This window comes from Sceloporus occidentalis, unplaced genomic scaffold (assembly GCF_023333645.1).
Source record: "Sceloporus occidentalis isolate IW3139 unplaced genomic scaffold, rSceOcc1.0.p SCAF_8, whole genome shotgun sequence".
In the NCBI taxonomy this organism is placed as follows: domain Eukaryota; kingdom Metazoa; phylum Chordata; class Lepidosauria; order Squamata; family Phrynosomatidae; genus Sceloporus; species Sceloporus occidentalis.
This window is the reverse complement of record NW_028316988.1, coordinates 36122919-36150831: the sequence shown is the minus strand read 5'-3', so window position 1 is coordinate 36150831 and position 27913 is coordinate 36122919. Positions and strand designations below refer to the sequence as shown.

Genomic DNA, 27913 nt, shown 5'->3' with positions numbered 1-27913 from the left:
TTGGGAATGTGTCATCATTGTAACACTGAAATAGCAGGGACCGTTCGTAGAGTAGCAATCCTGACCATCCCACACAGTACCACAGCTTTGCAAGCTGGCCAAATATACCAGCTTGAAAAGCTTGTTTAATACTTGCTTTTTTGTTACTGGTGGCATAAGAGGGATAGAATGGCAGCCTTGTTTTGTAACTTTTGCATACCTGCAGGTGACTAAAGCTGTTCGGTGTTTATATCTGTGACTCGGAGGAGTTTGAGAGCCAAGAGGAGTTACAGGTTATGAAAGAAAGTCAAACACATGTGGAAAAAGGTCTATTCAAAATGTTTTGAGAACCTGAAGGTGTCTTTTGTGTGTGCATCTGTTCTAAAGATATGGGCTGGAATCCTGGTGGTTAGTCCCAACTAGAGTAGTCCCAAATTATTGAATGGGAAGTCAACATATAGGCAAATCCCATTGATTTAGTGGGAATGCGCAACTATTGGTGACCTGTTTGCAATGGACTGACATGATTGGGGCCATTGGACTCAACTCTGTTGCTAATTCTACTTATTTTAGAAACTACTATCTAAAATAGGACTTAAAATAGGTAGAATTAGTAACAGAGTTGAGTTCAATGGCCCCAGTCATGTTGGTCCATTGCAGACAGGTCACCAATAGTTAGTTATGTGTCTGCAACTGGTACGTATTCACAATCCCTATGCAGCTCCTAGTTTAGAGACTATGTAGGAACTGTGAAAGTCTCCTAAATCCTACCCACTGGTAAGCAGCCTCTGTGATAGACAAGTTCCCCTGTAATCAGAAAGCAAATGATTGATGTTCTCTTCTACCCTTCGGGTTAGTGATCTCTGGTGAAAAAGAGATTTGCAAAAGGGGTTCTTTATACCTGTCGCACAGGAGATCATTCATGGTGGGAATGTCAGACAGCTGCTATTTGATCCCAGTGGCTTTCCTTTCCCCTTTGTGTGTGTGACACCAGAATTGACTCCATAGCAACGTTTTTAGGGTGCTATGTAGTAGACAATTGTCGTATTGGATTCCAGCAATCATTTTAATTTTTTTAGTATACATACTTTTATGAATACATATGCATGTTTATACTGTATACATACAGTCATAGGTGTCTCTATACATGAGATAAATACAATATCCACATCTTTATATATATACAGTGGGCCTTTGGTGTCCACTGGGGTTTGATACCAAAATCCATGGATGGTCAAATCCAATTATATACCAGGATTTAGTAAAATGGTATCCTTATATAAAATGGCAAAATCAAGGCTTGAGTTTTGGAATTTAGTATTTTTGGAATATTTTCAAGCTGTGGATGGTTGAATCAATGGATGCAGAATCCATGGATACCATCATTTATTCAATTTATTTACATCTCGTCTTTCATCCCAGAAACAGGTCTCAGGGTCATTTGCCATTTAAAATAAATACAAAAATGTACAAAAGCTTGGCATTAAAATGTGTTGATACTATCAAAATATTAAAAACAATATTAAACATTCATTACAAATGCAAAAGAAAAAATTATTGAAATACAGTAGAGCAGTTTATAAAATGCACTTCCTTAAAACCAGTCTGTTGACAACAATCTGTTGGAAACAGAAAGGCCTTTGTTTCCCAAAGGAAAGACAACAAGGAACAGACTATAACAAACACAGCACCTTTCCAATAAATACAGTAGCTTACACAGTACTGCTAATACAATACCATAATTGGAAATAACAACTATAGCAATATAATCGTATCATAAAAAAAAAGTCAATGGATATGAAAGATAAAATAAATACTTTCAGCAAAACAGCCATAAAGGAAATGTGCAAATTAATCTTAGTAGACTCTGTGGAATTGGATCGTGTAAAATTGCATCCAAACCTCATAAAATAAAAGGGCCAGAGGTGTTAGGAAAACAAACTATCATTCTCTGTGTTGTTATGAATCTTCAAGTCAACTCCAGTTTATGGTGATCCTATCACAGGGTTTTCTTAGCAAGGATTCAGCTTCCAGACCAGAATCCTTGTATCATTCAACAAATTTCAACTACAGTAGTTGTTTATGCCTACAATAAACCTGCTCCTTTATGCAACTTATGGTAGAAACATTGCACTTTGATGCCACTTTAAGTGTCGTAGCTCGATCCTATGGAATCCTGGGGTTTGTAGTTTAACTTCTCTGCCAAGGATTGCTGGCGCCTGTGTAATTGTTCTTACCATCCTTTTTATATCAGTTTCATATCAGAAATTAGGGGGATGAAAAGGGGATGGATCTTGGGGTAACAGTGCACTTGTTACCCAAATGCAAGGGTCCCGAGGTGGCACCCACAATTTAATGTACAATAGGGAATTTTGTTGGCGCATTGGAAGCAGTGATAGGGCTCAAGAGAGTGAAGCAGGGATCTAGCCTGTGTATACCAGTTCCAAAAGATAAAACTCCCGTGTGCAAGGTTTAAATTAGCTTTATCAATCAAAAGGAAGTCTCAGTTCATGCAAAGGCACTATGGAGTTTATCACATTAGGGAAATTTCAGCATTAAAGGGAGATTAAAGTGCATTTAAAGCAACCTGCAAATAAAGTGAAAATGGTGACTAATTGCGCAAATGATTATCACATGCAGTTGTGCAAATAAAATGATATCAGAAATGCATTGTCACTGAAATCCCAAAAATAAAAAGATGCGCGTTAATGCTTCTTTGCAACCACTTTAATGGTAGGTTTTGTACAGCATCGTGTGAAATCATTTTGCATAATTATGCAATTTCCCCAGGATATTCATGGGGTAAACTCCCGATCTCCTTCGTGTGATAAACTCTTATCTCATGCACACATCTAAGAACTGACAATATATAAACTGTTAAACAGCAAATTAAGGATCGCAAAACTACAGATCCCAGGATTGTTAGGATGGGGCCGTGGCAGTTCAAGTGGTGTCAAAGTGCATTATCCCTACAGTGAACATGCGCCCTAAGTGAAATGGCCAGAGGCTTACAGTGCTTGGGACGGAGGGGAAAGCAAAATTGCTGAATTTGCACATTCAAATTGTTCCTTTAAAAAACAGTTGGTTAGAAATGTTTGCGCTGCATTGGACAAGCTAGTTCAGGTTTTCATTTCTTTGTTGACTGTGGATAAAAGAGCTATTAATGGACGTTGGGAGACTATGGAGATGACCTATCGAGGGAATTTAAAGTATATACTGCAGGGGTTTCTCATTAACTCCGCAGCCATGAGCTGAACTGTGGTTTCTGGCGCAGTGTGATTGCAAAGTGCACAGCCCTGTGCGCCTTGCGTAGCTCCGAAGGGAGAACATGCTCTTTGCAAGTGTTGATCCTGTGCTACGCTTTGCAAGGGAGGAAGCCCCACTGACTTCTAGAGTACTTACTCCCAGGCAAATGTGCACAGACTTTCAGCCTTTAAGGCCCCTCCTTTTCCAAAGATTCTTGTTTAAATTGAATGAGTTCCAGCGTCATGCAATCTGATCTTTGCCCAGCTTCTCTACAAAAGCCTGTTTTTCTTCTCTTCCTCCTGCTTGAAAAGAAAAAGGCGTAACGCCATTTTAGTTCCTTAAATTCTTGATGTGGGGAGGCGTTTCTTCTATATGGAAGACAGTTGGTTGTTTTAGTTGGCCTGGGAGAAATGGAATTTGCTTTGTCCCCAGAAGCTGTCTTGAAACTCTGGTCTGCCTTGGTAAGAGAGACAAACCTCTTTACAATTGTATTTTATTTTTACGGTTAGACGGTTCTGTCGGCAAGAGAATGGCATTTTTGGTTTGCACAGTGTTATCTCTGGAAAGTATGCAGCTGAGAACAATCTGTTTTAAAAGACAGAAAGTTTCTGGGCAAGCTGATAAAAGCAATGAAGTAGTTAAGATAGAAGGGCTGTTAGGAAAATCCAAGGCTTTATAGATAAGGGAGCTTTTTTAAAACACCCAAATTGTCTATGGCTGATATCCAGACCCTCCATAAGTAACCCACAAAGTGTTGTTTCAACATGTTGTGAATGTGCCGTTTAAAAAAAATGTTTGCTTTGGTCTCAAAGATATGAATTGGACATCTTCGGCATGAGAGCATTGTGTGTTTAAAAGTGCCAAATTCTTTAACTTGAGAAAAAGATTGGTTCCTCTGCGTCTAGTATTTGGGGAAAAAAATTTTTGTTTGCATCCTTTCGCCATTAAAAAGTATTAACGAACAGCTTTGAGAGTTTGTCTTTCGTCCCCCACTTTTTTAGGTCACGTTTTGGACATCTGTATTTTAAAATTAACATTTAGCAGCTGCTCCTTCCAGAAGAAGAAGAAGAAAAAGCCTATGAATTACAGATGGAGGTCAAACCAGTATTCCTGAAAGGTTATTGTGGAGTTTTGTTTGCTCTGCTAAGTTCAAGGGTGCCAGGTCTTTGCAGGTTTTCTTTTCTTCTCTTCCCTCTGTGCTTTTGGCCATTTTAACAGTTGAATTGCAGATTAAATTTCAACAAGTGGCATTTCTTCAAGCCCAGACATGCAGCGATGCGATAAAACTGCACCAATTTGATTTTGGATCTTGCACTCTGGCCTTACGGATGAGTCCATGTTTGCTTTAGTTTGCTAGAGTAACCTTGTATCCAAAAAAGTTAGAACTTGTCCAGCATTACAGAAGTCCATCTACCTCTGCTTTCATCTTCTGTTATTTTATGAGTACTGGAATTTATGGGAAAATGAATTAACACACACAATATGGACGTTGAAAGTCTCTAAACATGAGAGTCAGGGTGGCATAGTGGTTTGAGCAATGGACTACAACTTTGGAGGCCAGGGTTTGATTCCCAGCTCAGCCATGAAACCCACTGGGTGGCCTTGGGCAAGTCACACTCTCTCAGCCTCAAGGGACAGCAGTGGCAAAATTCCCGTGAACAAATTTTGCCAAGAAAAATCTTTATGGCCTTAGGATCGCCATAAGTTGGTAGTGACCTGAAGGCACCCAACAGCACCAAAATGCACAGAGTGCATAGGAAGTGGTTGTATTCAGAGATGAAGTTTTGCATCCATCCGGTCAAGCACTGCCTATTCTTAGGCTGTTCCAGTTGGAGGATGCTACGCTAACACAAAAATGTTGCCACAAGTGATTGAACTTTCTCTGCCGTTGCCTAAATGCCATCCTAAGGGCAGCCATTCATTCCACAGACACACACAGCCCTCTCTCCTGCCTTTGGCTGAGTGAGTGGGCAGCAATTTCATCCTTGCATAACAGTTGAACTCAAGGCCACGGTGACCATTGTGCAACTGTTCAGATCCAGTATGACCAAGTTGGTGCATATTTGACACTGTGCTAAAAGTTTATAGCCAGGGTGGGGAAAGTGTGGCCTATAGGTCACATGCAGCTCCAAATTCTCATTTTGGGGGCTTTGAAGCTACCCCTGTTAACTACCAGATAAACCCCACAAAAATTAAAATTCATTTTTTCCACCATGTAATTGGTTGTTTTAGGGTTAAAAACCAACCAAACAGGGTTGGGGCCACCCCTAGAACCTTCAGTCTCCTGATCCCCTCTATCTATCTATCTATCTATCTATCTATCTATCTATCTAAACATTTGTGAGCTACTGTCCACTTCACAAAATAGACTTCAATCCATGAAAGCTTATGCAAGAAGTTCCTTTTCCCCAGTTAGTTTTAAATAATAATAATAAAGGTCCTAATGGATTCCTCTATGTCTTTTTATGATAAAACAGTCTGACAGAGCTGTCTCTATGAAGACAGTTCAATCTCTCTATCTGCCTATCATCTTTCTGTCTATCATCTACCTTACTGTTGTTGTTGTGTGCCTTCAAGTCATTTCCAACTTATGGCAATCCAAAGGCAAACCTAATAATAATAATAATAATAATAATAATAATAATAATAATAAAATTTATTTATACCCTGCTCCTCCGAATGATCGAAGCAGCTTACAATAACATACAATATCAGTACAATATCATATAAAACATAATAACCCTACCCCTCCCTAACCCTCCCATCAATAATAATAAAATGCAGTTAAATTATCAATTATTAAAACAACCATTAATAAATTAAATACTTAAATATAATTAATGGAGTATTCATGGCAAGCTTCTTCATAGGGGTTTGCCATTGCCATCCTCTGAGGTTGAGAGAGTGTGACTTGTCAAGGTCATCCAGTGGGTTTCCATGGCCGAACCAGGATTTGAACCTTGGTCTCCAGAGTCATAGTCCAGCACTCAAACCACTGCACCATGTTGGCTCTCACAGGAGAGTATAAACACCCCAAATAAATTAAAATAAATCCCTTTCAATATATGGTGGTGTTTTGGAAAGGGATGTCTCTTTGAAATAGGGGCAGGATAGGGTTGGAGAAGCTGCTTTGTTGAAATAGGCAGCTTGTTTTCCTGTTATTTCCTAGTCCTATTACTTTTTTTCTTCCCTATATGTCCAAAAAGGAGAGAAATTCTTCGGCCTGCTCTTTTCAAAGCTGCAAAAGCAGCCTATAGTTTTCCTGTGATTCCAAGGCAGTTGGTACCCAGGCTGAGCGGTTGCCGTGGCAACGCCTCTATCTCTGGAGTGGGATCAACCAGGTGGGATTCGGCTGCCATTTTGGCACCCCAGAAGAAGGACTTTATCCTCCCCATCATCTCAATGCATACACGCACCCAATTTTAGATCTCCCCCACATATACATATATGGACCAGAGCTCAGCACCCGAAGCATCCGATGTGGGCTGGAAACTAAGAGCAAATGCTTCAGCAAGGAACCCAGGAAGGAGAGAAGTACAAGATGTCTCAGGCCAAGGGCCAAAGGAAAGAATCAAAATGCATGCTTCTGTAAGTGGCCCATGAATTGGGGGTTAGCAGCCAAAAAAACGCAGTTCTCTATTTGCCCTATGCATTTGCGATCCATGCAAGCCCTAGTTACTGGATTCTTTCTTTCTTTCTTTCTTTCTTTCTGGGTATTTAGGGCACTGTGAAGAACCGCTGAGTTTCTTCGCCCAAATATTGCCGTATTTGGGGGTTTTCCCCACTCCGCGTTGTCCTCAGCGGGTGGGAAAAGTGCCAGTGAAGAGGACGTTTCTCAGAGCACTCTGAAAACGCATCCCTTGAGCTGCCGTTCCCAACCAGATGTGTCATTTTCGAAAATATTTTTCAAAAGTATAAATTTCAGATAGCAAACCTTGATTGTCCACTTGATATAAAGGATGACATTTTGCTATGCCATTATATATAATGGGACTTCAGCATCCACGGGGGATCCTGGGGCCAAACCCCAGTGGATTACAAGGACCCACTGTATAAACTTTATTTAAGGGTAGAACTGGACTTGGTAGAATTATTTCATTAGGTTGTAGGAAGCTAAATTGAATTCTTGGCCCCATGAGCACAGACCTATTGAAATCAGTGGGGTTTATGTCAATGGTATTTTATCCCATTCATTTCTGTGGGCCTACTCTTGTTGGGACTAAGATGGATTTAGCCCAGGGAGCATAGGAAACTGCTGCGTGTTTGTCCATGTATCCCTGTTATCACGGCTTTGAAAAGCGACCGTTCTTGCAGTCTGCTGGCTGGGGGATTCTGGGAGGTGCAGTTCAAAATACAGTCGTCCCTCCACATTTGTGGCTTTGACTTTTGCGGATTTGATTATTCATGGGTTTTATCAATATATTATCTTTAGGAAACTCTAAACACATCTCTGTGGTCAGTGTCTGCCAGAAGATGCACTGGAGGACTTTAAGATTCCTGGAGGGAACACTTCTCTAGGCATTTGTGGGTCCCCTGGGACAATTCAGTGGCCAGCGTCTTGCAGATCTTGACCACAGATTTGTGTTGGAAGACCTTGGGGTTCTTAAAGAGGTGTTTTCTCGTGTTGTTTTTTTTTTATTTGCAGCTTTTACACTTTCACAGGGGTCCTACAACCCTAACCCCAGCGAATGTGGAGGGCCCAATTTACCGTAGTAATTTTTCCAAGCTGAGCTCAGTATTAATTCTGGACAGTGCCTTGAGTGGAGGAGTCTTTTCTTACCAATTTTGGCTTTTAACTAATGGATTAGACCTGGCACATTCCACATGCTAAGCGTGTGCTCTACTGCTGGGTTTTACATCTTCCCCAAAAGTAATGTCAGATAAAGCTTGCAAGTGCCATTCTGTGTGTGCATGCTTGGAAGCAAGCCCTGTTGCCCACAATAGACCTTACTTCAGGCATGTGCTTAAACCACCTCCTGGAAACAATGGACCTTCGAACATGACGCTTGCAACAGAGTCTCCCTGGTGAGACATCTTGGCCCATTGTAGTTGGGGCTGACTCAGAATTATTGTGTTGTTGCTGACCTGTCACAAATGCGATAGTGGTCACGCTTTCATAGAGTGCTGTAAATGCTGTGCCGAGATTTTGGGGGAAGGATGGGTTTGTGGCCAAAAAATATTAAGCCTCCTTAATTGTAAGATGTTCTCATTGGAGAAAAAAACAATAATGCTAGGAAATGTGGAGGGAAGTAGAAAGAGAAGAAGGCTGCGTGCTGGATAGATGGACTCTATTAAGGAGGTCCCGGGTATGACTTTGTAGGACCTGAGCAGAACAATGGAGGACAGGGGGTCTTGGAGATGTCTTATCCACAGGGTCACTATGGGTTGAGATCAACTGGAGTACAGTTAACAACAACAAGCTCTTGACTGGGTTGACTGGAAGGCTTATATATGTTCCTTTTTCATCAGAAGTTACTTCCCTTTCCCCTCACCATGGTTTTCTAGATGCATTTCAACTATTTAAATAGCTATTGTGAGAGAGAAGCTGTTTAGAGGATTACTTTAAATGGAGTTTTGGGAGGCTGCATAAAAATGCATTCTTCATCACACACCTCCCTGTGCAACGTAAAGTGTGCCCCCTGCACCAGTGGTCCTTCTTCTTGTTCTATTGAAGTTCTGCAGTAAGTACATGTGATGTGTTTGCAATCCCACAGAAGCAAGATTTCCGTAGCGTGGAGGCTGAGAAATGTCAGGAGAGTGTGGAGGGACCTTGGAAGGCTTTTCCAGGAGGCAGGCCCACCCATTTTGAGTTAATCTTTTCTTATTCCTTAGTTCAAAAGGGCTTAGGGTGGAAATATAAAAGGAAGTCAACTTACACAAGAAAATGGTCTTGGCCACACATCACATGAGATGTCAAGGTCTTCATGTGGAAACCCCCTGATCTGATAATGCCCATTCCTGTGCATTTCCAGTACAGAGTTTTAGGCAGTGATAGATGTGTCCCTCCAGATTCATGTAGAACTATTTTTAACTTATCACCACTCCCACCCAAGCAGTTGGATGTAGAAAGGAGGGGGGGAAATCCTTCCTAATTTCTTGGTTGTGAGCAACTTTTTCCATATTGGAGATGCAGAGAGATGTGTGTGTATGTGTGCCGGAGCAGGCATATAAATGGCTTCGAAGCATTACCCAGTCTCACACTAGTTGATTTAAGTAGGTCACTGCAAAAAATAACTTAAAAGTTCTTGCCTATTCTTCTGAATCATCTTTCGTCGGAGAAGGTCGTATCAGATGGGATGGCCTGTGAATCTGATTCAGTATGGTTTTTTTTTCCAACTTTGCCTTTTTTGGGGCTATAATATGCACATGTTGTTTTTCTTTTTAGGAAGCTTATTCCATGTTTGCTTGACTGCTAGGGAAATCCCTGAAAGTCTGATGCCATTTCAGCATCTAGTGGAAGACTCTGGTGTATGTTGTTGACTTATCTGTTTGAGAGAGTGCTCTACCGTGTACCCAGTGTGGTTGCACACTTTGCCGGAGCTGCCTTGGAGGCACCGCAAGTAGTTGGCTCTTGAGGGATCTGATAAGCTTTGGAGGAGACTCCCCGTTGGGAAAGCCTGTTTGTAGAAGGCTTTCTCCTATGAACAGACTTGTTTGAGGCCATGTGTTGTGTATCTCCACCATCTCCAGTGCATGATGGAAATTCACGTGACATTTTTGTGTGTGCTTTGAGTACTGCGGATCTTACTTCTAAGAAAGTCATGACTCAAAATGCTGTTGCTTTCAGTTTGATCCAGAAAAGCTCATCAGATTGAGAACTGCTGCCTTCTTTCTGCTGCTCTTCTAATACCTGTTGTGGTTTTGCTGTTGATGCAGTTGAGCATGGAAGTTTTATTGTTTCGTATTGTCTTGATTCCTTCTTCTAGACAAACGTTAGCTGCTTTGTGGCTCCCTATGGGTTGGAGAGGCAAGATAGATCTGTTTTAAATAACTAAAAATTACTTGTGTACAACTTAAGCAACGGCTAAAATGTAAGTTGTGTGACGTGCGGTGTCTTGTATTTCAGGAAAGCAGTAATTGCTGCTTGTGGTTTGTATGATATAATTGGCGGATGCTTTATTTCCACTGAAGGCTGCAAGAGGAGACAGCCTTGAAAGTGGAAGATCTGTGTAATGTTTTAAAAGCATTACACAGTTGTCCAGACAGCCACACTGTCTGTGTGTGAGTGGAACATCCAAAGGACCCATATTTCAGCTTCCCTTGCTCAGGATATTGTTGAGAGAAACTCCCAAGAGCTACAGAGGAATTGTGTTCAGGAGCTGATCGCTTCATCCATTGAATGCTACAAATCTTTGATTGGATCCATTCTCCAAGACTTTTTAGAAACAATAACTCATTTCTCACCCTCTCCTCTCTTGTAGTTTATCGGCGAAGAGAAGCGCGTCGGGACCCGTACTGTCCTTGTCGGCCATCGCCATGTTTCCGAAAGGGAGGCTTATGTCCCGCAGAAGTTCTGCTCGAACCAGATCGTCTCATCCAAGGTCTGTTGCTTCTGTTAAGGCAGTTCCAGGAATGGCATGCAGTCCCTGGATGGGGGGAATATTAGGCTCATGGCCAAATCAAGCCCCTCTCAGGGCTTCCTCAGATGGTCATGCCTCCTTTCCCATAAAAGTATAATTGGTGGTTTCCTAGCTTTTTGTATGGGCCTGTCCCCTTGTTCTAAAATCATGGAAACAATAGGAGCCTTACAGTAAAATATGCTTGTATTTTTGGCTGGCATCCATAGTTTTTTCTGGGTTTTTCATGGCCACATAGCCACATAACCCCAATTGGCACTCAAAATTTCTCAATGTGTGCTGCACATATATGTATCAGTTCAGCCAACAGTCTTCCAGTTGTGTTAGGATGCTGTTAGTTTAATAACTAGGTGTAAGTAGGACATGTAGTCTAGTCAATTTCATGCAGTAGTCCCATATCACACTTATTTATCAGTTTATTTCATGTGCATGCCAACTTTCTCCCAAAGTGGGACCCAAGGCAGCTCCCAAAGAGAATCATTTAAAAAACCTTAACAAATTTTTTAAAAATAATTTAAAATCCCCAGATTAAACAGTGTAACATTGTTTAAAAGACTGTATTTTTATGCATAATAGTAACCTCCTTTTCCCCCCTTCTTTTTTTGCCCACTGATGTACTATATGAATTCATGATTATCACCATTATTTTCACCATTAGCTATGTGCTGTTATATGGCAATCTTTGGAACCCGAGTGGAATTTATAATGTGCACGAAAACCTCACCTTATGTGTGTATATAGTTTTTGTATATTTGTTTCTAAGCAACTGTGTCAGCTGTCCCACTTGAATCTTTTATTTTGTTTTCGGAGGCTGTGAGTGGGAAGCCTGGGCTCATTGTGTCAAGCAATGAATGCATAACAAAAGGCTTCAGCTTTTCTAAGGAAGGGGAACAGGTGGTGGTTATAAATGGACAGAAGGGATTCCCACAAAACAAAACATCAGCCTCTGTTAGTTGTTGATGTATAGTAGATTCTGCACAAGTCATGTGCATTATACTTGTCTTTGCTGGAAAATCTGATTCACAGAGCTGGGTTTGTGTATGTTCATGTGTATGGTTTGTGAAGTGCCTGCAGGTATGTGTCTTGTGGAATAGCTTGATACAAGGTGCATCTAGAATCCAGAGACATCACCATGTTAGTCTGGAATACCAGTACGCAAAGGGTCACCTTTGAGACTAACTGGACATTAGTGTGGAACATCAGTATGCAAAGGGATCTTGTAGCACCTTTGAGACTAACTGTGTGAAGCTGTGGCACGAGCTTTTGTAGAGTTGGTCTGCTGGGAGAACTAAAATATTCACCCTAACGTATCCACCCATTCAATGACATGACGGAAACGAGTAGCGCCTTTGAGACTGTCTCTTTGAATACAACAGTGGCCCCTTGGTATCTGCTGGACTTTGGTTCCAGGACTCCCTGTAGATACCAAAATCCATGGGTGCTCAAGTCCCATTGTACAACGCAGTAAAATAGTATCCCTTACTGGCAAAATCAAGGTTTGTTTATTGAATTTAAAAAAAAACCTCACTAATATTTTCAAGCCATGTATGGTTGAATCTGTGGCTGCAGAATCTGTGGATATGCAAGGCTGACTGTAGTTCCAAAATCTTAAGACATCCTACTGTCTAGCATGAAGTCATTAAAGTGGACAACTTTAATGACTTTGGCAGGGGTCACTTGCGTTCTTCAGAAAACTATAGTAAGCTATTCCTCCTCAAAAATGTTTTTTTTTTAAATTGATTCCCCACAGCTTATTTTCAGTTGGGGGGTACGTTAAAGGCTTCAGCCCCTAGAAACCCAAAGCTCTGTGTCTTGTTCTCGGGCAAAATTTCTGCTTGTACAGTAATCCAGGAAGAGAAAGAAAGGCCTCTTTTTACTGGAATTCTTCCAGGAGCAAAGGTCAAGGCTGAGCACAGAAATGACCATGTGCATCACCTATGACCCATAGGTCACACTCTGCCCACCAATGCACTATGGTAATGGACTAACCTATACTGACCCTGGTGGCTTATCATGAGAGATAGCTGGGTCTCGATCCAAGGGTCCTTAGAAACTCTTGACGGGGCACAACTAGTTAACAAAAGTAGCAGTCCAGTTTGACCATAGATATAGGCATGAGCCATGCACATGAAAGAAGCAGGCATGATGACTGTTCTCTTTGCTGACTCTCGACTGTAGCTTAATTTGGGTGACACACAAGAATTTCAGTTCTCTCTATGACTAATCTTTCAAACCGGCTAACTGCTCTGTTCTCTAGAGTTGACAAAAATAATCATGTACAGCAACTACATAGACATCCAGTCTTTGCCAGCGTACCATAAGAGAAAGAGGCTTTATTCCTGACCAAATTCAAATAGTCTTATTATACGTTGTTCATGTTATCCCATCCAAGCGGCAGGGTATAAAAGACCTGTGTGAGTTAATGTTAGATTTGACCAATCATGGAGCTACTCAAAACTTCCTACCATGTTCAGCAGCCAGAGAAGCAATGCTGTGAGCTTCTAAACACTTAACTGTTGGACCCAAACATCTAAGTTAAGTCGTCTTTGCAGTACAACCCAAATGCTGCATGCCACTAGCATTAATTAATGCCGATTCTGGCATTCTGGATCTGGAGGCCAGTGAATGTCGCTTCTCATTTAATGAATTTTGGGGTTGGCTGGAACAGGTAAGATGCTAAGCTGTGTGAAGGGCATGTCTACCATGACACTGGTGGCAAATGTGTGGTAGGTTTGCCTTTTTTGGACCATGATGTATATTTTTCAGTTTTGTTTTGACAGGTAGGAGGTTAAATATTATTTAACCAATATTAAAGTCCTAAGACAGATGGCTGCATGGCATTGTGCTCTCATTGCAGTATCTCTAACTGAGATTTTATAATAATAATAATAATAATAAATTTTATTTATACCCCGCCCTTCCATGGAAATGATCAGGGCGGCTTACAAAATTTATAAAAACATTACAATACATGTAATGTTTTGACTAAGGCCTTCAGCATTTTGGAAACGTTTAAGCATTTTGGCAATGTTGACATGATATTGATAGGGCATCTATCTATGTCTTTCTATATGTACATATTGATGAAGTAAAATGTGTATTTTGGAATGGGAATTAGCAGCAGAGCATGCCCTCACAGAACCAAATCCTTGGTTTCATCTCTGAAGTTACATGTGGGAGAAAAAAAGAGAAGCTGGGCAACCATTAAAATGTTTTGGCCGTGCCCTATTTCAGAAGTGCTTTGATGCCACTTTTATAATTGTGACCTACCTGGATTTATGGAGTGCTGGGGTCCCCTTCTCCACTATGGATGTAATTGCTGGTAGTAGTTTGGGCTGATATCTGCCTTTTTGCTTCTGTCCCGCAGTACACAGTTTGGAATTTCCTCCCAAAGAATCTCTTTGAACAGTTTCGAAGAATTGCCAACTTTTACTTCCTTATCATCTTCCTTGTACAGGTAAGTCTGCTTTTGTAGAGGTCAGCCTGCTCTTGTAAAAGCGATATCAGCAAGTAGCTTGTGCGTCTGTTTTGTTCTTTAAAAACTGCCATAGAAAATTGCCTCCAGAGGAATGCCTTAAGAGGGAGTAAGGGTCTAAAAGTCTTGATGCGTATTCTGAAAACACAATGGCTGTGGGAGTGTTTGGCTCTACCCAGTGAGATGGCTTTTCTGTGCACTTGGGTTTGTCAGTGTTACCTTAGAAGAATAACTAGACATTTGTATCTGCATTCATTCATCTGGCATGACTGGCTCCAGTATGGTAACCCAGATAACTCTAGATAAACATGTGTAGTGTGGACTGATACGGTGTGGAAAAAATTTCCATGGAAAGATACAGCCTCAGAGCATTTTCCATCTCCCATCCCTGACCCTGCTGAAGACTTTTTATTAATGATCAGTGATGTATCCTCATGGTCCAGTTAAGTTTTTCTTTAACAACCAGGAATACATTTTGTCTCTCTGCCATATAATAATGTGCTGATCTAACTAGTTGTCCTAAAAGCCCTTCCCAATCCATTAGCCAAGGGTACACGTTTGGACCCCTTGTTTACAAAGCCGAAATCCTGCAGCTCACAATTTGGAAAAGGGATTCAGCTTCCCTTTAGTTCCTGCCAAAGAGCCCTCTCTCACTCTGTAGCTGCGCAGATGAATCTTTTAGAATCAGCACTCGTTTGGCAATGTTTCGACAGTGCAATAGATACCAGCATTTGTGATTTTATTACATCAGACGCACTCGCTAGTGCAAATGAAGGGAAATAACTTGGTCTGTTCTTGTAAAGTTTCATTGTTTCCCAGACTTTGCCAAGTGCAGCATGTGGAATCCACTGTTGTGGGGTTCCATGACAACCGCAACATTTCAGCTGTGGAGACAGAATGCTTTGCTAGGTCTTCGTGCTGTCCTTGCATCAAAGATGAGGCAGGAATGATCTCCAAAGGAAGCTGAGCCTTGTGCCTAAGCTGCTTCTACCTAATTAAATTGATGCTAAGACTGCACCATTGCTTAGACTCAATTTCTTTGAGATATTTCAAATCCTGGACTGAACAATTGGGGCTGGCCACTTGGCCTCAGGATTATTAATAACCTTACTTTGTGAAAAGACAATGGGTCACTGCTTCCTGTTGTAGTTCAGGACAGCTTTCTGGGGACAGCAAAATCAACAGAAATATCTAGACTGCTTGTGGAGCTTTCAGTTGGAACAGGTTGAAAGGAAGACTATATTTAACTTGAAAGAAATCAGAATAGGCCCACTAGCTATGGATGTGGTGTTTCCACACTGTCGTTGCTTTGCAGTATGTCTCCTTTCACTCTCCCAACACATACTCAGAAATGCTGAGAAAATCTTATCAGTCATAAAGATTAATGTCCACCTGCGAGGTGTGTAGTTGTGTTCATGTGTATGTGAGAGCATTACTACCATGTGGAAAGTCTCCAGATCACCAAACACTAGAATGAAGGGGGGGGGAAATCACAAGTCCCCATTGCTACATTTGTCCTCTTTCCCCTCTTTTTGGTCTTGGATACCATGGTTGGAAATGATCTTATATCATAATAAGATACTTGGCACCTGCTAGGAAATACAGACCTGTGCTGCTTAATGGCAAAGCCTGACAAATAAAAACACACAGTTGTTTTGTCCCCTGCGAGTGTTTAATGCATTTTTCACAGCTATAAGATGAGCAGATTAATGGTAGCAATTACTGCACACTGCAGTCCTTTCCATATTTATTCAGAAGCAAGTCTCACCTTGTTTAGTGGGACTTGTTCCAAGGTAAGCGTACATAGGACTGCAGCCTTAGGATAAGATCCTGCATCATTTCAGCATAACGTAAATATCTGGTGATGGGGTTATGTTATACTGAACAACTGCGCAGTGCAGTGTAGTGCATGTGGATCAATGCTTAGTGTGTATACTCGGCAAAACACCATGTTCAAATGTGAGATGCAATGCAGATTAATATGCTGTTTTGTATAGTTTAATGCACTATCACATGCACAATGGTCCCACATGCCTACCTCTGCCATCAGCTGCATCTGGTTGCTATGCATTGTCCAGAAAAAACTCTTTGCATGCTCAGAGGAATTTACACCAGCCTATGTCACTATCAAGATGCTAAGCTTAATTTTATTGACCTTTTAAAAAGTGTGTCTGTTTACTGCAGCAACACAGCTGCCCCTCTTAAGTTTGTATATCTTTGGGTCTTACTACCTAAATAAGTGACTATATTTTTGTGGAGATTGTGTGCATAAACTTCCAAGAAGTGTTTTTTCCTCCTCGGCCTTGCTCCCTTTTAACACTGGACTAGGTCCAGAGGCGCTTGGTCCTATGGAATAGTTGGGTTCTAGTGGACAAACATCTTAAAACATCTGCTTAACTCTTGAGAATCCTAGCCAACAGCTGTTAATTCTTGAGATTCCCAAGACATAATGAGGGCAAATACAGAGACTGTTTCTGTAACGGTCTGCAAATCTCTACCACCGGAACAAGGCTCGACTGTATTTGACATCGAACACATATTACATGTTTTATAGTCAGAAGGGCTGGTGAGGATGAGATCTGTGCAGAGAGAATCCCTTTGCTGTAAGTTTCAGGACATGTAGTGGAATATAATGCCTGCAAGGATGCATACAAGCAACAGTTGCTGACATCCTTCCATAAACATCACACAAGAGAGAAGGAAGAATGTGCGTTGGGGAATGGTGTTGATTTTCCAGAGAAAAGTCTTGGCCAAATGAACTTTGGCTTTTGTGTACATGAGACTGTTTTTCAATGTGTCAGTTTGGATCAGAGCTTGGAAATTTTTTTGGACTGCCACAACCAGAATCCCCAGGTCAGCATGGCGAAGGGTAGTTCTGTTTTCATTCTGAATAAGTTCATGGTATATTTTCTTTTTTGATGACTCTTCTTTTTTGTGTAGCCAGGGCTTGCAGAACCTGGGGAAAACGTTGGCCCACAACTTCCAGAAACCAAGCCAACATGGTTTGCATGGTGGATAGGGGACTCTGGGTGTAGTGGTCCAAAAAGTAACTTTCCCAAGCTCTGATCTGAGTGTACTGTTTGTACAAGTAGACTTCCTTATATCTGTCACTACTGTTTTTCTTTAGAAGTGGAAATAATATGCCTTTTCTTTTCTTCCTCCTTAGGTCATAGTGGACACACCAACCAGCCCTGTAACAAGTGGTCTTCCCCTTTTCTTTGTTATTACTGTTACAGCTATTAAGCAGGTATGTTCTTCCAACCTTCTCCTTGCCACCCAAAAAGAAAATAATAATAATAATAATAATAATAATAATAATGTTTATCCTCTATTTGTTCCTCTATCACCCCTTCTGTTCTTTGACTTTAGTTACTTTTTCTGCTAACTTCTGCTGCTGATTTCTGCCTTCCTTTCAGGGTTATGAGGACTGGTTACGGCACAGAGCTGACAAAGAAGTGAACAAAAGCAATGTTTTTGTGATTGAAGATGCAAAGCGTGTGAGGAAAGAGTGCGAAGGGATCAAGGTGAGGCAGGGAAGCAAGAAATGGCTCCCTGGAAGTCAGTGGGAAGCATTGACTGGTTGAGAGAATGTAGCAAAAAACAGAAGGTGGGGTGTGTGGCATTTAAAATATACACTTGGAGATTTGGGCATGATATGCACTCAGGGTGGCATGTGCATTGCAGAAATAAATCAGTTTGACACCATTTTAACTGTCATGACACTGTCCTACAGAATGCTAGGGTTTGTAATCTGGTGAGGCATAAGAGATCTCTAACAGAGAAGGCTGAATACCTCACCGAACTACAAATCCCAGGATTCCACAGGATGAAGCCATGGCAGTTAAAATGGTGTCAAACTGATTTATTTCTGCGGTGTGGATACATGTGTAGTCTCCGAAGGAGGGGGAAAAAAGGATGAAATTGTTACTTTAGGATTTCATACTGTTGAAATGTTTGGCCAGTTTGTATTTAGCAACTTGGCCTGTAGCAAGGAATTCCTTGCACATGAGTGAACAGGCTGGGAGGGAAAGGCTAGATCTGCTGCCATTACACTTAGTAGAAAGTATTGTTTCCTCTCTACTAACCTGCTAGTGGTGGCTTGCATTTAATCCTGGCTATGGCCGGCTGGGATACGAAGCTGTTTTATTCTTTACAATCAAAGTGAGCCAGCAGTGGTTTGGAGTGATTTTCAGATTCTAATGTTGAAAAGAATAGCTGCTTGGTTTGGGTGCAGTATTAGATTTCATGGTTTGCTTAAACCAAGAAGCAAGGGAGGGAATCAGACTTGGGAATGGGGGAGAAAACATGGGAGCCAAAGAAATAACCAGAGTTCATTGTGTGTTGAAGGCCAGGGACCACCATGGAGAAACTTCACTCTTTACAAGGGCTAAGCAAAGTCTAGCTGAAAGATTTCTTCCACCCTCAGTCCTCTCAGACTGCTCTTTTCCTGGCCATTAGTCAATAAAAGGATAGATTGCTTCTCCAGGAAGTATCCAGGATTGGCAATTCACTCTCGAAATAGGTTGCAGCATCTCTTCCATGCTGTTCATTTCTGTCTCTAGTACAGCCACATTAGTGTACATATTTCCTTGTGGTTCAGTATAATTTCTTTGTTTTGATTTTAAGGTTGGTGACATAGTGGAAGTGTCAGCGAATGAAACCTTCCCCTGTGATCTGATATTCCTCGCATCGAGTACCAAGGATGGGTCTTGTTATGTCACTACAGCTAGTCTCGATGGAGAATCAAATGTCAAGGTAACAGAATGGGTAAATGGCACAGGCTGACCCAAAGCCCTTTCTGTCTGTCTTAGGTTTCAGTTGCTGGGACCTGGGTCTTACAGAAGTGGTGAATTGGTGTCTGGATGATGCTACTTTGCCTTGTCCACATGGCTTCACATAACTATCTGCACATGCTTCCATATATCCCAGAAAAACTCAAAAAGCAAACATTTTTAGCCCAGCCTGTCTCCCCAGATTGCTAAGGCTGTGTGTCAGAAATTTGGGCCAGGAGGAAAACATATATTCACAAGTGATTCTGTTAGCAAAATGAAATGGTATAGACTTTGCAGAGTCTTTTTGTCACAGTCCAACAAGCTTTGATACAGCCTCTGTGAGCATAAGAACAGTCTTGCTGCATCAGACCAAAGAGCCATTTGCATCCAGTTTGAACTGCAGTTACTATCATCCATGGTATGCTAGTTGGGGCTGATGGAAGTTGCAGTCCAACAGCATTGAGAGGTTGATGATCACTTAAAGTCTTCTATTGACTTTTATTGTATCAAATATGTGCATATGTCCACACATGTACATGTGCAGACATAGTGAAGATGTGGAAATCTGTGAAGCCATAATAGTACACCGTCATGCACTGACTAGTGAGTAAGTTGAATTGACCTTGCCTCTAGATCTCTCCTGCCTCTTCATGTTTTACAAGAACAAAAGGCAACAGGATGTGTAGAAGTGAGAGAATGCGTACGATGTGCTCTTTTTTTGTTAGGCACCAGTGCAGAAGCCATTTCCACTGTGCAAGGCCTCTGAGCCCTACCCCCGAGTTGTGAAATGTGGGTTTTTCAAACACCATTCATCATCTCCTGCTGTTGATGCAATAGAGTTGTTTCTCATCTGGCTTGAAACGAGGAAAATTTCAAGATAACGCGTTCAGGAAGCATCCGGGCGAGTTTTGTTTATGAAGATGGATTATAGCAATGCATCTTGTCGACAGGAGTGATTTACAGCGCCTGAATAGTTTCTAGAAATAGAACCTCTTTTAGAAGAATTTTAGGTTCTTCCTTGGTTTTCTAATTTAATTAAGAGGAAAATGGGATCTTATGTGCCCAAGCGACGCTAAGAATAGGCTCCCCTCTCTCGAATGCTTAACTCTTGTCTCACCTGATTAATTTAAAGAGATCCTCAGCCAGATCTCTGGAGGAACTGGCACACCTGTTGAAATGTCGGCACCTTTTCATGAAATTTGTAGGAGCGTACGTGTTATTCCTTTTCAACTGATTTGTGGAAACAACCCATTTCTGTGTCTTTACCATGCATGAAAAGTGCCATATAAAGAATTGGTAATGCTGGTCAAAACTTGTTGACCATGAAGCTTAGGTTGAGAAATTACTTTTTGGACTATAATTCCCAAATGCAGGGCTAGGAAGAGTTGTCTTTTGGACACAAATCCCAGAATTCACTAGTAGTCAGTGTGATCCCAAAAAATTGCCCTATAATTCCCAGATGCAGAGCTTGGAAGAGTTATGACCACAAATCCCAGAATACCCCAGCCAACATGGCCAGTTGTTATGAGGTCCAGAAGAGTAACTTTTCCAAACTCTGCCCAGAAATAGTTTCTCTGAGATCAGTTAGACTTAGACCTATAGCCATGAAAGGAGGAAATACACATCTTATTTTGCTCAGGGAGTGGGCTATAAAATTAGAATTTACAGAAGGTTTTAACTAGCCTAACACAAGTGTTTATCTTGGGGGGGAAAAACTGAATCACATCCATCTCATTTTATAGTTCAAACCATTCTCAAGAAAACCTAACAAGCAATCTGAACAACCAAGCAGTAAGATAAGAGTGGATGTAATATATATAAAATAATAACCTGCCCAAGGTGATCAAAGATAGATCAGATCCAAATTCCTGGTACCGTTTTCAGCAGCAAGGCTATAGATGAGCCCCAGAATTTGTTAAATTGCATGTGGATTTTTACCCCCAAGAGCAGATAGCCATGTTACTCTGTTGCTGCAATTTTTTGCCTATATGACAAATACTCTGGATTCTGAAAACTGAACAACCCATTTTTTTTACTCTCTGTCCAGACCCATTACACTGTGCAGGATACTGCCAACCTCTGTTCATGCCGAGCCTTAGATAGCCTTACTGCCACCATTGAATGTGAACAGCCACAACCAGACCTCTACAGGTATGCTCTGGGAATTAGATTTTTGCCTTTGGTTGACTGAGGCTGTGAAGTCTTTTGAAAAATTTGGCTGCTGAATTGGGACTCGGGAGCGTGGTGGGCTCAGCTTTTGTCTTTCTGGAAGACTCCAGAGGTTTTTATTTGCCTGGCTACATGCAGAATAACCACTTGAGAATTGGATGAGACTCTTCTGCCTATGGTTTAGCTGTCTTACATTCTGAGTCAGATCTTTGGCCCATCTTACTCAGTATTTCCTACACTGAGTGGCACTCGTGATCCAGAAATTGAGGCAGAAATTTTTCAGGCCTTAGAAATGCCAGGAATTGCAATGCTTAGAAAAGTAGTCTTTGGACTGCGACTCCCAGAATGTCCCCAAACAGCATGCTGGTTAATTGATATTGGGAGCTGCAATCCAAAATGAACTTCCCAAGCTCCCAGAATGTACTCTGGGTGCTCTGCCATTGTGCCTATGCCAAGAGAGACTTTCTTCTTTATGAAGATTTGATAACAGACTGTCCTATATCTGTATGCAAAGGGATCTTGTAACACCTTTGAGGCTAAGATGTTGTAGCATACACTTTTATAGATTAGATCTACTTCCTGAGATGCATGGAGTGCATTTGTGTCCAGGAAGCCAGGAAGGATCTTTATAGTAAGACTGTGTGAATAACCATAGAAATGCAAAACTACAGCAATAATATAATTTGACAGTTTTAATGGTCATGGTTCAGTGCTATGGAATTCTAGGATCTGCAGTTTGGCGAGAGAGCTCTGGTGCCACAACAAACTGCAAATCCCAGGATCCCATAGCATGGAGCTGTGGCATTTGAAGCCCTGTAAGACTTCATTATTTTGAAATACAGATGCAGCCTCTAATCTACAAACTCTTATTCTACAATTTTTCATTCAGTTAGTCTCAAAGGTGCAACAAGATCCCTTTGAATACTGGTATTCCGAACGTACACAGCTATGTTTCTGAATTCTTTCATCAATCTGTTGCTGTTGGCCTCATTTTCCCATTTAGGGAAAAAAGCTTCTGGTTTATTGTGAAATCGACCCCTGATCAGTTAACTGGAGGCTAATTTTAAGCCTGTACCATTTCCATCAGTTGCCCAACCCAGTTTCCCACCCACTGGCATGCTATTGATTCTCCTTGCCACTTTCCACTCCTCTCTTCCCCTTCCAAATGTGGTGCGCTTTCACCTTTTTAGATTGCAAGCCTGAAGGCAGGGCTTGCCTTCCTCATTCTTGTGCAGCACTAAGCAATTGTCATGCCTTGATAGACATGGGCATTTTGTAAACGGTGGGATGGACGGTGTGAGTTGAAGGCTGTGACAACAAGTGACGATTTGTCGGTAACGTCTGTGCCTCCACTGAATATGGTTGCTGTATATTAAGCCAGGGATGACCAGCTGGGGCAAATCCAGGGTCCAGTTTTCTGCCTTGGTACTTTTCAAAGACCATGTGGACTATCAAAAATGCAAAAAAATGAAACAAAACAACAACAAAACCCATAATCAAACCAGACCAAATGTTGCTGGAAGTCCAGTCTGGTCTTAGAAAGCTCCCTCCCCCCCTTTAGTATTAAATAGTGCAGGGGGCTGCCACATACTTTAAAACAGAGAATGATCTTTTCATCTTTCCTCCTTTTTTGGTCCAAAAAGGGTGATTCAGAGAGTGTGGCAGGGTCACAGAAACAACTTTGGGGGCCCAATATGCCCCCTGTGCCACACTTTCTCCACTTCTGCATTAAAATCTTGGATTGAACTATTCGATGGCATGTTACATTAAGTTTTTAAATTTAATTTTTCCTGTAGTTGAAAAGTGCACCGGAGTGCACCTGTTGGGCATGGCTTTGTGAGCTCTTCTTTCTGAAAACTCGCTAGGTTTCTGACTTCATTGAGTTGCTTCATGGCGCTCAGCTGCTTTGCTCATTTATATTTGCAGCCACTCCCATGCAAACACAAGTAGTGCCTAACAAAATATTCCTTTGTGTGTGCCTCTTGTTCCAGGTTTGTGGGCAGAATTAACATCTACAAGGGCGACCAAGAGCCAATAGCCAGGTTTGTCATCTGTTTTGTTGGTTCACTCTTGCTGCGCCTTATTGATCGGGGCTTGTGTTTTCTAATTAGCTAGTTAGCCTCTTACTGCCTAAAGGACATTGCTGACATCCATCAGCTTCAGACCTCTTTTCCATTAACTCTTCCCTATCCCCCGTCCTCCCCGCTTTCATTTTATATGTTCCATAGATATTGATTTGTAATCAATTTTTAACAAGGGCTAGTCTACACATAAGTATATTATGCAAACTGCTGTGGATTTTTGGACATCTGCATCAACACTTAATTCTCATTCCTGAGCAAATTTGCATCTATTTGCCCTCCCTCTGCTAAATGTGCAGCCATTCACAGTCATGCAAAACATTATCGAACATGTGGCCAGCCACATGTTGGATAATGTGCATCCTTGTGGATACTCGCAGATACTAAAATAAAAAGTGGGAAATTTTTCAGTGGAGTTTATGAAGATCCCCCCTCTCTGCAAAAAAACCCCAATTCCTCCGAATCGGCATGTGGCTGGATCACAGACTATTTGATTCAAATGAGCAATATTTTAACTGTATAGACAAGCCCCTAGTTTAAAAAGGTGTCATCCTCCACCCCACCTCCATTGCTGGACTACAATTTGGTGGCATTTTCTGAAGACTTCTTATTTTGCAAAGAAGCTAATAGCTTGCTTTCATTTTAGGGCCCTGGGTCCTGAGAACCTCTTGCTAAAGGGAGCAACATTAAAAAATACCCCTAAGATCTATGGTGAGTAACTATCTTTACTCTCCCAATAAAAAGGATAGAGAGAACTTCTTTCATTCATGTGCCTCATCATTCAGTTACTGGATTTAACTCGGACACATAATGTGATGTAATGGTTAGAGCATTGGACCACAGCTTTGGAAACCCACTGGGTGACCTTGGGCAAGTCATACTCTCTCAGCCCCAGATGAAGGCAATGGCAAACCTCCTTTGAACAAATCTTGCCAAGAAAACCCTGTGATGGGGTCACCTTAGGAATGCCTTAAGTCAAAAACAATTTGAAGGCCCACAACAACAAAGCATGCAGTATACAGTATGCTGTTAGATGGTCCTTCTGCTACCTCTTTCTTTTTTAGCCATACTTCTTCTGGGATGTTTCTTAATAAAAGAGATGTAGTGTGGAGTAGTGGTTACAGTGTTGGCCTACGTCTGGGGAGACCAGTAATGGATTGGCTTTTATTTTTACAGGAGTTGCAGTGTATACTGGAATGGAGACCAAAATGGCTTTGAACTACCAAGGAAAATCTCAGAAACGCTCTGCCGTTGAAAAGTAAGCAAGGGTGCCTGGATTTTATTTTATTTTTATTTTAAAGACAGCAGCTGAATCTCTTTGATTCTGTGTTCTTTTAAAAGATCTGGACAGGGAACAAAGTATTTTAACCGTCTTCCCTTGTATACACTCCCAACGGCCTGATGGAAATAGAAATTTGTAAACAGGAAAAAAGCCCGAGAGGCCAAAGCAGGCAAGGACAACACGGGCTGTCCAGGTGTTGGATGACAGCTTCCACCACCCCTGACTATTGCTTACGTTTGCCAGAGCTGAGGGGAGCCAAAGTCCATAGAAAGCCACAGATTTCCTGCCTTTCCAACGTTTCCAGACATGCCGCTAAGGCAGTGGCTCCATTTGCAATGCATGAATTAATGTGTTAAGGTGGGAATGTTCAGGAGTACAAACTCTCTTTAAACCAGGGTGGACAATGTCTGCCCTGCATGTGACATGAGCCCTTCCCGGCTGCTTTTGTAGCCCCCAAAAGTAATTTCTTTTTCAAAAGAAGGGCTCTCCCTCTCTAAAATGCCCCCTCGAAGGGATGTGAAGAACATTTTCACCATATTTGGAGGCTCCAAATGTTTTGCAAAGTTTTGCAAAATTTTTAAAAAATTATTTTTGTCCCAAAATGCCTTCTTGGGGCCCAGGGAAGACCCATAAACCATGGTGAGATTGTCCTCATGTCCCCTAAATGTCCCTCATGTTTCCCATATAGGAACAAAAAATGGAGATTTACAGGAGCAGGTACAACGAGGGATGTAGCCCTCCAAGGTCTCAGTGGGAAGTAATCTTAGTCTTGTAGGTGTTGTCCACCCCAACTTTAAACCTATGTTGTTATGCCTCTGATCAATCCAACATTTTATCCCTGCTTGTTCAGCAATATGAACAACTGTAATTTTTGTTTTTTTGCTTTTGGACGCTTTCCTTTTCCAGATCAATCAATGTTTTCTTAATTGTCTACTTATGCATTCTTGTGAGCAAGGCTGTTGTGTGCACCACTCTGAAGTATGTCTGGCAAAGCGTTCCATACAACGATGAGCCCTGGTACAACCAAAAAACCCAGAAGGACAGAGAAACTTTCAAGGTAATTGAGTTTGCTTCCCTTCCTTCCGATTGCTATCAGGGTAGTATTTTCTACCTTCATCTGTGTTGTGTGTGTGTATCAGTGCCATAAATCTTTCTCTTCTTTTTAGCTCTTAAAGATGTTCACCGATTTCCTGTCCTTCATGGTCCTGTTCAATTTCATCATCCCCGTTTCCATGTATGTGACAGTCGAGATGCAGAAATTCCTGGGCTCCTTCTTCATTTCATGGGACAAAGATATGTACGACGAGGCCAGCCAGGAAGGGGCCTTAGTGAATACCTCCGACCTCAACGAAGAGCTTGGGCAGGTCAGACATTTTTCCCATCTATTCATTCATTCATAGCATTTAATGTTCCACTCTTCAGCAGGTAACCAACTTATTTATTTTTTAAAAAACTGCTTTTAGGCTTGCATTCTGTCAATGTATGATACAAAAAAAGAAAGGAAAAGGGAAGCAGCATCACTCTGTTCCAGGGATGAGTACTTTGTGATCTTCCAGATGTTGTTGAGCTGCACTCCTTACCCTTGGCTTGCAATTGCTGTTCAGCAACATCTGGAGGACCACACAACTCCAACCCTTGTGGTTTGCATCATTATGTTCATTTTAAAGATGTTCCTAGTTATTCGGTTGCCACACAGCCCACAAAGGGAAATGAAGTCATTTTATAAATGCTTTGGAGGTCCAAACATAACGGCCCCAAATGGATCTATCCACCCAAGGAGATGATCTCTCTCCTTCATGATGTCCCATTAGTTTGCTGAGTCCGATTTCCTAGTTTGTTTTTCTGTAATGAGAACAACACAACTGAACTGAATAACAAAGGGAAAGCATGCATTGCTTGGCTGTGAAACAAACGGGGCAAAGAAGACAGGAAGAGGATGGCTGTATGCCTTCCAACGCTGCAGCTCAAAGAAAACACTTCGCCAGAGCGCTTCAGGAGTTGACAATCTGACCTTAGTAAAACCTGACACTTCCAGGTTCTAGTGTTCCTTTCAGCACAGGATTTTTTTCTTTTAAAAAAACCCTATTTAAATATGTATAAGCACTAAAGATTGATCCGGTGGGCCCCTGAGTGTTTGATGCTATAATTAGCCCGCGCTAAGCAGGATTTGCATGCTTGTTACCATGCGGGGAAATGTCAGCCGTTGTGCACATCAACCAGTCTCCTTGGTTGGGCTGCCCTAATTTGCAGTTCATTTTTGTGTGTGATGGCTATCCTAGAAGATTTAACAGGCCAAGGAAACATAGAACAAACCCAACAAATACAAATGCACACTTGCTTTCGTTTATGTCTCATACTCCCTTTCACACACTCAGATAGTTGGATTTCACTGCTTTCCACCCTATAAGTTAGGAGTTAGTGGATCTAGTCGGATCCCATTGTGTCTCAAGGGGGTATTTATTTCCTTCCAGGGTTCAAGGGGGATTACAATATATTATTTTAAAAGAAAGACCGAGCTAAAATATTTATTACAAATATTTTTTTTAAAAAACCACACAATTAAATACGACCACCATTTGTTGTAGGAATTGTAGTTTGTTGGGGCACCAGAGAGAACATACTTCTTCCAGTGTGGTAAAGGAATTAATCATCATCATCATCATCTAGATATATCAGTCAACTTTTCACTGTGATCTACTGCTTGAACGTACTAAGTCTGTTTGAGATGATCCCCTGAACCTGGGGTTTAGAGGAACAAGCTTTTGTTGCAATTCTAAGCATGAAAGAGAGAGTAGAGTCTTCTGTTTCTTTTCCCCAGACAAACCACGGTTCTTTAGCATATGTAAATCAGGGTTTATTCGTAAACCACAATGGGAACCTTCCTTCTATTTTGTGGCCACTGGAGCTCCCATTACTCCCTCCCCATCTTTTGCTTCAAGGGCCACCTCTAAAACAAGAACCTGTTCTAGCAATAAAATATAATAAAATAAAGTATATTTGAGGGATCCTTTCAGTTTCATCGTTGATGCAGTCTACCTGAGGATGGGTGCATGTATGTATTTGTTTGGGGTCCCCAAAATTGAATGTCTTTACTCAGGATTTTCCTTTCCTCCCCTTTTTTTTCTTGTAGGTTGAATATGTGTTCTCTGATAAAACAGGGACTTTAACAGAAAACACCATGGAGTTCATTGAATGCAGCATAGATGGCTTCAAGTACAGCAGTTCCCTCTCAGAGGTTGATGGCGGAAAGGCCTCAGTAAAAGCAGCAAGGGTAAAATTAACTTCGGAGTACTTAATATTTTGGGCAGTGAAAGAACTTTGTACGGATTACA

The 27913-nt window shown here is 41.5% G+C and overlaps 1 protein-coding gene across 5 annotated transcripts in view; it reads left to right on the top strand.

Moving 5' to 3' along the window:
* Positions 1–27913, top strand: part of LOC149308689 (phospholipid-transporting ATPase IG-like) — a 77685-nt gene that overhangs the window by 16503 nt on the left and 33269 nt on the right. For 2 of the 5 annotated variants that reach the window (XM_089536304.1, XM_089536303.1), the window contains exons 1-13: positions 3621–3686; positions 10647–10766; positions 14170–14259; positions 17444–17524; positions 17694–17801; positions 18904–19032; positions 21097–21200; positions 23210–23260; positions 23946–24010; positions 24476–24557; positions 25488–25638; positions 25748–25945; positions 27712–27852. In XM_089536304.1, the coding sequence (XP_089392430.1) occupies positions 3636–3686; positions 10647–10766; positions 14170–14259; positions 17444–17524; positions 17694–17801; positions 18904–19032; positions 21097–21200; positions 23210–23260; positions 23946–24010; positions 24476–24557; positions 25488–25638; positions 25748–25945; positions 27712–27852 (1371 nt within the window). In that variant the 5' untranslated portion in view covers positions 3621–3635. Of the gene's footprint in view, positions 1–3620; positions 3687–6562; positions 6814–10646; positions 10767–14169; positions 14260–17443; positions 17525–17693; positions 17802–18903; positions 19033–21096; positions 21201–23209; positions 23261–23945; positions 24011–24475; positions 24558–25487; positions 25639–25747; positions 25946–27711; positions 27853–27913 lie in introns of those variants that run through there. The other 3 variants (XM_089536301.1, XM_089536306.1, XM_089536305.1) reach the window with 2 other exon arrangements.